The 10,664-nt window shown below is 47.6% G+C and overlaps 1 protein-coding gene across 1 annotated transcript; it reads right to left on the minus strand.

Annotated features, from left to right (window-relative positions):
* Positions 1–1,474: 1,474 nt before the first annotated feature.
* LOC123072106 (aspartokinase 2, chloroplastic) lies at positions 1,475–6,159 on the minus strand. The gene is made up of 13 exons (XM_044495662.1): positions 5,707–6,159; positions 5,131–5,213; positions 5,008–5,048; positions 4,764–4,918; positions 4,173–4,322; positions 4,003–4,098; positions 3,716–3,832; positions 2,948–3,067; positions 2,765–2,857; positions 2,565–2,681; positions 2,224–2,340; positions 2,030–2,092; positions 1,475–1,905 (listed from the first exon to the last, which is right to left on the minus strand). The coding sequence occupies exons 1-13, from the start codon at positions 6,100–6,102 to the stop codon at positions 1,762–1,764; spliced, it is 1,692 nt and encodes a 563-aa protein (XP_044351597.1). The 5' UTR covers positions 6,103–6,159; the 3' UTR covers positions 1,475–1,761.
* Between the last annotated feature and the right edge of the window lie 4,505 nt (positions 6,160–10,664).

Here is a 10,664-nt window from a genome sequence, read left to right on the forward strand (position 1 = left end):
TCCCTTTGATTTTTGTTTCCATGACGAACAGGAGAGTGGGACCTTCCAACTTCGCAATGTTGCGAAGCTCTCGAACTGCCTGGGGGTTCCCAAGCCCCCGACAGTTCCAACTGATACAACTCATTTGGCCGGGCAGGACCGGTCACCGGTCTCTGCCGAATTTTCTGGTGTAGGCTTCTTCTTCTTTGGTTCTTTAACGAACTCGTTGCCATCCTCCCGACCAGCTGTGTTTGTGGCCGAGTCCTCATGAGCATCCGCGCTCGTAGTAGCCGTAAGTAGTAGTTGCTTCGGCTGCTTTGGTTTGTAAACCGCATTCGGGGCATCCTTCCTCTTGTCACGTGTCATCTCCTTGTTTTTCACAGGCGAGACTACCTCGTTCTCACCATCCGGTTTGGTCTTGGTGCTCGAGTTCCCCGTTCCCTGTTTGCTAGGGTCCGAGCTTTGTCCCCTGGACGAACTCTCACTAGCCGGCTGCTTCTTATATTCTTCAGGGGCTCTCAACATCGGACAAAAGGGCAATTCACCTTTCTCATCTCTAGTCCCTGGGTTCTGACAAAACAGATCTGAGTGGCCAAGGCATCCACAGGAGAAACAAAATTAAGGTATCTGTTCATATTGAATATCATACGAGTCCACCTTCTTCCTCCTCGCTGAGTCAATGAGGATCCATCTCCAGAGGGGCTTGTCAACTTCAATAGTAACTTTGGTGCAAAGATACCCTCCATTATGATCAAACTTAGCACTTTCAGCTCTGTTATCAATCATCTGGGCGATCGATAGGGACCATGCATCATCTCTCAGATTGTAGGCAGGTTCAAAACCCTAGCCCACACCTGGAGCTTGTCAAAGTTGACTTCATCAGGCTGCATGCAGTCGTCGAACTCGGCCAAAATCACCGCATGTTTATTCAGGTGCCATGGGGATCCGACCCGAATCCTATCACGATCTCTCTAGGTCTCGAACTCTGCAACGAACATGTTCATCCCCATCGAGCGGAACTGCAGTCCTCTCGGATTTCCCCAAGCCGGCCGAAGAGCCAATGGTCTGGATATGGTACTGATTGCGGTGCAGGATCTTTCTAGCTAGCAGCCACTTCACCGGACCACCGTCGACGTGATCATTGATCACAAGCGATGTTGCTTCTTCCAAGGAGATGTCCAGCTTCCCAAAGGCTTCCTCAAGCTATGACCTAGGGTTGCTGGAGCCCGAGTTCCCATGCACGCTGGCATAAGGGGAGGGTGTCGCCATAGTCCGCGTCGCCATGCTTATGGCAGCCTACCGATGGGATCAGCGGCCGCCGATCGGTTTCCACGTCGAACCCTAAGTCGCCACCAAGGGAGCCCTTAGGTTTCGGGGATGGTATGTACTCCCTCCGTTCCTAAATATAAGTCTTTGTAGAGATTCCACTATGGACTACATACAAAGCAAAATAAGTGAATCTACACTCTAAAATGCATTTATATACATCCGTATATGGTTTATAGTGAAATCTCTACAAAGACTTATATTTAGGAACGGAGGGAGTACATGCCAAACTCAAACCGCTAGCCTCTCACGAGCCACGACCGACATTCTGTACGCTGCATGCTTCGATACCACGTAGTACATGTACATGTGTGTGTGCACGCACGTACGCATCGTCCGCGACTCCACGTGTAGATACATCACAGTCTACAAGTCCACACCCGGCCGTTGTTTTGGTTTTTGCAGCAGCGGTTTTCCCAGACGCCCTGACTGAAAACACACACTACTGAATACTCATCACAGCTCAAGCCGCAGGTTCTCCTCGTCGAATTCTGCCATCAAGCAATCATCGCCATCGTCATCACCCTCGAAGAAGGCCTGGTGGAGGGCTTCCACGCACTGCTTCGCCTCGCTGTCATGGACAATCAGGGACATGTTCACCTGGCAACGTTCACAAAGGCAGCGCCAACAATGATTTAATTCGACAGACAGACACCGTGGATAGATGTTCTTTTACTCTTTATAATGCAGTAGTTTGATGCAATGGGCGTTGCTGGTTGGTTACCTTTGATGCGCCTTGCGAGATCATCTGGACGTTGACCCCGATTCTCCTCAGCACGTGGAAGGCCTTGAGATGAGAATATATGGTTAGTGTGATGTTTCCCCCGCAAAAAAAAAGGTTAGTGTGATGTTTGTCTGCGACTGTCACCTCTGAGGAAATGTTTCTGTGTAAAGTTGGTTACCAGATCAGCACCCTACCTTCTCTAGTATGAGAGATGATTTTCGCACATTCCCGATGAGCGAGACTATCGCTCTTTGTTGGAGAAGATGGACGAATGCAATTTTCTCCAGCTCTTCCACCACATGGTCAAGCTCCTACAAAATTTAGAAAGGACAGTGAAGAGGAGATCGAGAGCGTATCAAAGGGGGGAAGCTGCTTCATATGCTACCAAACCATACTACATTTTCCGAAGCAATGGTCAAGAAACAAACAATCCACTCATTTTACAGAGCCATGGTCCTAGTTTTCCACATGAAGGAGCACAGTTCAATCACAGGTACAGCTACTTGACACTTAGCATGGACATGGATGAACTTGCCTGTTGAATAAGTTCCCTGCTCCAGATCTTCGATGGGTCGAGCGACACAGAAATGCTGACCTCACTAGTCGCCACACAATCTACAGATATGCCTAGATCTTCGAATATAGAAAACACCTGCTCAAGCGTATACAAATAGTGGATAACGATCAGAATCAACAAACACGAACCAAACTGAATGTTTCGGCAGCTTGACATACCTTTGCCAGGAAACCAAATTGACCAAGCATCCGAGTGCTCACTATATCCAGCATAGTGACATTTGACTTCAGAACTATACTTGTAAGCACGACCTATGTAGCGGGGAGACAAAGTCGATGGCTGCTTCAGAGGTAAACGGTTCTGATGTGAGAACATACCTAATTAATATACTACGTACAAACCTTATCCATATCTCTTCCTTTGGCAATAAGGGTGCCTGGAGCTTTAGGGTTGTATGAATTCTTAACTCTAACTGGTATATCACCTTCTCTAGCAGGTCGCATCGATTGTGGATGTAAAACCTGTTGTAGAAGCACGACAATGAATAACTATGAGCCAAAAAAAACAACTTTTTAACAGTAGAAGTAACTTTTTACAGAATACGCAAATCCTTGCATGAAAGGCTCATAGCCTGATAACCACTCCAGGAAGGGTAACCGAAACTGAGATAATGCATATGGATAGATGCAAGTACGCCTGTACACCTTTAATTCTAAATAACGAATATTTTCAATAAAACTCTAATTTCTGAAGAACAATATATCTTCTGTTCTTTGACTCCCAACAATAACAACAACAACTAAGCCTTCAGTCCCAAACAAGTTGGGGTAGGCAAGAGCTGAAACCCATAAGATCTTCTGATCTTTGACTAGCACACCAAATGTCCTCCCAGAAAAATAAAGATAATCAAACATGTATTCCTTATGCAAGGATTTAAACCACACAATTCATTTTCTAACTTTCTGAGTGCTACGAAACTGCAACAAAGAAACATGAATTATCTCCATTTTGAGATATCATTGCAGTGCAGTTTTTCCAGCATCATTTGGACGCTTTCTCTTGATACAAATGGCACACACATGGGTATGTTCTAAAGAAATTCAGTTCAGTACATAATCTTCTTCTTGAACATATTGTTCTTAACTTCTTATATACACAAAACAGCATACCTGGGCACCAAAATAAGCAAGTTCAGCAGCCTCATCAAATGTTAAGTACGGGACAGTCCTTGCATTTGGGTAGATATTTGGATCACAAGTAAGTACACCATCAACATCCTTCCACACCTATCGCGAAGCAGAGGTAAACTTTGAGACAAAACTTCTAATAACGAGGGATACAACTATTAAACAAATTGGCATGATAACAAACTGGAACAGTCAATTTTAGGCTGTATTTTTTTTCTAGAAATCAATAGTATGGTTTGTTAATTATCTATTTCAGATTTCACATGGACCTGAATTTCTCTCAATCCCAAGGCTTTACCAATGGTTGTAGCAGTCAAGTCACTGCCACCTCTGCCTAAAGTAGTAACGGCACCTGATTTCCAGCCCTGCAAATGATGGCAACCGCAATGAACTAAAAAGTTGCTCCACAAACAGAAAGCTCATTCATCTGTGAGAATACCTTCCCAAGGAACCCAGTAACAACAGGTATTGCTGGATCCCGAATCCAGTCCCCATGTAATCTCTTTGCAACAGCAGGATAAGTTGCTTCCAATATCTCAGCATTACCGAAATCGTCTGTCGTTATGAAACCAATATCAAACGCGTCACACTGCAAAGGCGTTAATGAAGACAATTTAGAACCAACAAGATTTCGAATAATGAAACAAAATGCAACAGAAATTTAATCCGCTGGGAATTTAGAGGCTAGCTAACTTCATGGGCCCTTGCACCAGGCTGAGACCTTAGGGGAAGGAAGCACATACCTAATGTGGAAACTAAATGGAAATGCATGATGCCGAGAAGTGGTGTGATGCTACTAACACCACATGTGTTGAGAACATGGAGTGAATCGTGATATGAAATTCAGGGACAAGATCTCAAACTTTTGAGACTATCCTCCATGGCGGAGGGACACTTATATGCTATTGTAACAAAATTATAGACGTAACTATACTCCAGTGTATTCATTTATGTTGCTAACTTGTTATAAGTCATAAACTGTGAAGCATAGTGGTTCACAGTGAAAAGCAAGAACAACATCAAGAAGTACCTGACGTGCTTTGACGCCAATCTGGTTTAAATAAGCCGCAAAAACCCGTGTGGACATGCATTCTCCAAATGACACAAGGTAGTCAGTGCTGCGAAGTGTCAGCTCTTTCATCATGGCAACACCTTTCAAGAGCTGCTCCAGTTCATCTAGCTTAGCTACAAATTTTGTTCACTACGAACAGTAAGCTTATAATTTCAAAGAAAACTGGAAAGCAGATCCACAAGAGATCAGTTAGCGGGGTTACCATGTATAACAGATCTTGGCAGTCCAAGTTCATCAACTGTCCTGGATTGACAGTAAAGAAGTCACTGTAAACCGGAAGTGTGAAACGCGTTCCCCTAGTAAACTGACTGAAAAGCGCACGTACTTGATATGGAGATCTCTGAGCTTGTTCCACTCTTCTATTTCTGAAACGCGGGTCACTCCACATCCCACTGCCTTCTCTCCAGCCTAAAAATGAGAGCAAACACACCATGCATTTTAGCAGAAGTTCACATGTGCTCAGAGACTCAAACATGTTAGCTATAATGATATAGTGAATCCCAAGGTAAGGTTTAGTCTTCAGTTACATTCTCTTTGTATTGTTTACAGCCATTGTTGACCTACTGCAGTTCTGCAATCATGTACTCCCTCCGTCCCAAAATTCTTGTCTTAGGTTTGTCTAAATACGGATGTATCAAGTCAAGTTTTAGTGTTAGATACATCCGTATCTAGACAAATCTAAGACAAGAATTTTGGGACGGAGGGAGTACAAAGGTATAATTTATAGCATCGGCTGAATCTTGACAGATTCTTGACGAATTTCAGCTTGATTATGACAAAAGATGCAAACTTCACTTTAACTAACACTTCCGTGACTGAAGATTCTTGATGTACTGAAACAGTGAGCCTTACAACTTTTTTTGGCTGTAAGTCTGAAAAAATGACCAGAAAGCAGTCGTACGAGGAGGAGTAGATTGGTGGTCTTCCCCATGGCGGAGAGGACGACGACGGGCCGCTCCTCGGGGAAAGCTTGGATGAGCCCCGCCACCTCCTTCATCCTCGCCGCCGACGACACGGACGAACCACCGAACTTCATTACCACGCTCAGCTGATCTTCCCCTTCCGCTCCGGTTCCTCCGTGGACGGCGACTCCCGCGAGGACGCCGTCGCCGTCGCCCTCTCTCTTGGCCCGACAGCGAGCGGAATCCGCGGCCGCCATTGCCAGTCTCCTGCCACAGCGAGTCCCGCCCTGGGCGCCGACGCGCACAACTCCTCCATGTGCGCGAGGGGCACTCGTCGGAGGTATCGGCGCGGCGAGGCGGGGCGGGGTGGCGGCGAATCTGAGCGCGATCGCCATATCTTCCGGCAGCAGGGGGGGACTGGACTGCTGACTCCTTCACTGTACAACGAGCGAAGGCGGCTTTCCTATATTACGTTATAGAGACACTTCAGGCGTAATGGTGATTTTCCAGTTTTTTTTTTTCTGAAAGACCCGGGATGAGCCGGCTTCATTGATTTAGAAGGAAGTATACGGGAAAACATGGGGATCAAGTGATCATGGCTAAACGGAGACAAGCAAAAGGAAGAAGAAATAGAAAAAAGAGAAAAGGCACCCTAGTGCCAGCTCGATTAGACTATCTCGCAGCCTCGTCCCTGAAGGGGGCCTCAATGTATGCTGTTCCGGTGAGCCGCCATTGCGCAAAGTCCAGCCTGATCTTCGCCTGGAGGACGTCGTTGATTCGTGGGGCCTTTCCTCCGAAAACGCATGCATTTCTCTCCTTCCAAATGTGCCAAGCGATCAGGAGCAACATAGTTTTGAGGCCCCTTCTCTCGCTGACGGCGGTGTGCTTGATCATCTCCAGGCAGTGCTGTAGGGAGCTATGAGCAGGTTGCAAAGGCAAGCCCAGCGCCGTGCATCCTTTCCAGCCCGAAGCAGATCTCCAAATCGCTCTGGCGAAGGGGCATTCCCACATCAGGTGTAGCGCGGACTCCAGGTTCCGCATACATAAACTGCAGAAATATCCGTTCGGCCATCCCCTCCTCCGCAGTCTGTCGTTGCATCATAGCCTGTTATTCTGAAGCAACCAGGCGAACATCTTGACAGTTCCTGGCGCCTAGCATTTCCAAACAATGTTTCTGTGGCTCGTGGTCGGCATGGTCTTGAAATGCATCTTGTACGCCGCACTGGCTGAGTAAGCTGTGCCCCCTCCAGCAGTCCAAACAATCTGGTCATGCAATTGGTTGTCGAGAACGATCTCAGCCTGCTGAAGTCGCCGCCAGAGGCACAAGAAATCAACAACGATGGATGCCGTGTCACCGTGGCGAAGGTCCTTGATCCACTGGTCATTTTCAAGTGCAGCAGCCACCGTCCGATTCTTCTGACGCGAGTGCTTGAAGAGGCTTAGGAAGGATTCACTCAGCGGGGAGTTGTCAAGCCAAGGGCATGTCCAAAACCCCGCTTTTTGGCCTTCGCCGATCGAGACAGCTGTGGCTTTGGCAATGAGCTCTTTGTCCAGTTTGTCGCATGGCAAAGGGAAGGCAACCCAGGGCCTTACCGGCTGCAGCCAGGATATCCACAGCCAGCGCAGACGAAGGGCGGAGCCAAATCGCTGCAAGCCAGGAAGCCCCAGCCCGCCCTTCTCCGTCGGGGAGCACACCGTGCTCCAAGCCACCTTGCACTTGCCTCCAGATAGCGCATCGTCTTGAGCCCAGAGAAAGCGGCGCCAAGCCTTGTCAATTTCCTTGGGGATCTTCTTCGGCACCTTGAGCACAGTCAGCGCAAAAGTGGGCAGTGCCAAGAGCACCGCACGCACCAAAACGCCCCGGCCCGCCAGAGTCATGAGCTTGCCCTTCCTTCCCGCCAGACGCGATTTCACCCGATCGATTAGGAATTGGAAGTGAACCAACCTCAGCCATTTAGGTGATATTGGCAGCCCCAAGTAGGTTGTGGGGAAGCTGGCGATCGAGCCTCCAAAACCCTGCAAAACCTCTGCCAGCAGTTCATCGTCACAGTTCATCGGGATCACTGAAGATTTGCTTTGGTTTAGTTTCAGACCCGTTGCCTCACCAAAGGAGTGCAGCAACTCGAGTAGGGTGTCGATCTCTTGTTTGACTGGGTTGGCAAATATAACTGCATCGTCGGTGTACAAGCTCACCCGCATGCTTGCTCCCCGTCCCGGTAGCGGTGCCAGGAGCTCGGTTGAAGTGGCAGTGTCCAAAAGACGATACAGAGGGCCGATCGCCAGATGAAGAGCAGCGGCGAGAGTGGGTATCCTTGCCTGAGCCCGCAGGCGTGCAAAAAACTTGGGCCCGACGCCCCGTTTAGCAGACAGGAGGAGGAAGCAGTGGAGAGAAGCAGGGCCATCCATTTTCGCCAACGCTGCGAGAACCCCATGCGATGCAGCAGCTCGAGCAGGTAAGCCCAGGATACAAAGTCGAAGGCACGAGCGAAATCGAGCTTGAAGAGCAGGGCCTGCTTTTTTCCCTGTGGAGCATCCTGATGTCTACTACACAACCTTCTTCTTGTAGACGTTGTTGGGCCTGCAAGTGCACAGGTTTGTAGGACAGTAGCAAATTTTCCTCAAGTGGATGACCTAAGGTTTATCAATCCGTAGGAGGCGTAGGATGAAGATGGTCTCTCTCAAACAACCCTACAACCAAATAACAAAGAGTCTCTTGTGTCCCCAACACACCCAATACAATGGTAAATTGTATAGGTGGACTAGTTCGGCGAAGAGATGGTAATACAACTGCAAAACGGATAGTAGATATAGGTTTTTGTAATCTGAAATAATAAAAACAGCAAGGTAGCAACCGATAAAAGTGAGCGTAAATGGTATTGCAATGATAGGAAACAAGGCCTAGGGTTCATACTTTCACTAGTGCAAGTTCTCTCAACAATAATAACATAGATAGAACATATGACAAGCCCTCAACATGCAACAAAGAGTCACTCCAAAGCCACTAATAGCGGAGAACAAACATAGAGATTATGGTCGGGTACGAAACCACCACAAAGCTATTCTTTCGGATCGATCTATAAAAGAGTTCGTACTAGAATAACACCTTAAGACACAAATCAACCAAAACCCTAATGTCACCTAGATACTCCATTGTCACCTCAAGTATCTGTGGGCATGATTATACGATATGCATCACACAATCTCAGATTCATCCAACCAACATAAAAGTACTTCAAAGAGTGCCCCAAAGCTACTACCGGAGAGTCAAGAACGTGCGCCAACCCCTATGCATAGGTTCCCAAGTGTCACGAAACCCGCAAGTTGATCACCAAAACATACATCAAGTGGATCAATAGCATAACCCATTGTCACCACGGTTATCCCACGCAAGACATACATAAAGTGTTCTCATAAAAGACTCAATCTGAAAAGATAACTTCATAGGGGAAACTCAATTCATCACAAGAGAGTAGAGGGGGAGAAACATCATAAGATCCAAGTACAATAGCAAAGCTCGGGATACATCAAGATCGTGCCATAGAGGAACACGAGAGAGAACACGAGAGAGAGAGATCAAACACATAGCTACTGGTACATACCCTCAGCCCCGAGGGTGAACTACTCCCTCCTCGTCATGGATAGCTGTTGGAAATATGCCCTAGAGGCAATAATAAAAGTATTATTATTATATTTCCTTGTTCATGATAATTGTCTTTTATTCATGCTATAACTGTATTATCCGGAAATCGTAATACACGTGTGAATACATAGACCACAATATGTCCCTAGTGAGCCTCTAGTTGACTAGCTCGTTGTGATCAACAGATAGTCATGGTTTCCTGGCTATGGACATTGGATGTCGTTGATAACGGGATCACATCATTAGGAGAATGATGTGATGGACAAGACCCAATCCTAAGACTAGCACAAAAGATCGTGTAGTTCATTTGCTAGAGCTTTGCCAATGTCAAGTATCTCTTCCTTAGACCATGAGATCGTGTAACTCCTGGATACCGTAGGAGTGCTTTGGGTGTACCAAACGTCACAACGTAACTGGGTGACTATAAAGGTGCATTACAGGTATCTCCGAAAGTATCTATTGGTTTATGCGGATCGAGACTGGGATTTGTCACTCCGTGTAAACGGAGAGGTATCTCTGGGCCCACTCGGTAGGACATCATCATTTGCGCAATGTGACCAAGGAGTTGATCACGGGATGATGTGTTACGGAACGAGTAAAGTGACTTGCCGGTAACGAGATTGAACAAGGTATTGGATACCGACGATCGAATCTCGGGCAAGTAACATACCGATAGACAAAGGGAATTGAATACGGGATCGATTGAGTCCTTGACATCGTGGTTCATCCGATGAGATCATCGTGGAACATGTGGGAGCCATCATGGGTATCCAGATCCCGCTGTTGGTTATTGACCGGAGAACGTCTCGGTCATGTCTGCATGTCTCCCGAACCCGTAGGGTCTACACACTTAAGGTTCGATGACGCTAGGGTTATAAAGGAAGCTTGTATGTGGTTACCGAATGTTGTTCGGAGTCCCGGATGAGATCCCGGACGTCACGAGGAGTTCCGGAATGGTCCGGAGGTAAAGATTTATATATAGGAAGTCCTGTTTCGGCCATCGGGACAAGTTTCGGGGTCATCGGTATTGTACCGGGACCACCGGAAGGGTCCCGGGGGCCCACCGGGTGGGGCCACCTGCCCCGGGGGGCCACATGGGCTGTAGGGGGGTGCGCCTTGGCCTACTTGGGCCAAGGGCACCAGCCCCTAGAGGCCCATGCGCCAAGATAAAGGAAAAGGGAAGAGTCCTAAAGGGGGAAGGCACCTCCGAGGTGCCTTGGGGAGGATGGACTCCTCCCCATCCTTAGCCGCACCCCTTCCTTGGAGGAGGGGGCAAGGCTGCGCCCTCCCCCTCTCCCTTGGCCCTATATATAGTGG

Source organism: Triticum aestivum, chromosome 3B (genome assembly GCF_018294505.1).
Source record: "Triticum aestivum cultivar Chinese Spring chromosome 3B, IWGSC CS RefSeq v2.1, whole genome shotgun sequence".
In the NCBI taxonomy this organism is placed as follows: domain Eukaryota; kingdom Viridiplantae; phylum Streptophyta; class Magnoliopsida; order Poales; family Poaceae; genus Triticum; species Triticum aestivum.

Bases quoted from the DNA above. Each gene is read 5' to 3' on its own strand.
- LOC123072106 (XM_044495662.1), bottom strand. From the start codon at position 6,102: ATGGCGATCGCGCTCAGATTCGCCGCCACCCCGCCCCGCCTCGCCGCG. The intron at 5,214-5,706 runs GTACGACTGCTT...TCTCATTTTTAG, and splicing joins CCACCAATCTACTCCTCCTC to GCTGGAGAGAAGGCAGTGGG. The intron at 4,919-5,007 runs GTAACCCCGCTA...CAAAATTTGTAG, and splicing joins GCCAAGATCTGTTATACATG to CTAAGCTAGATGAACTGGAG.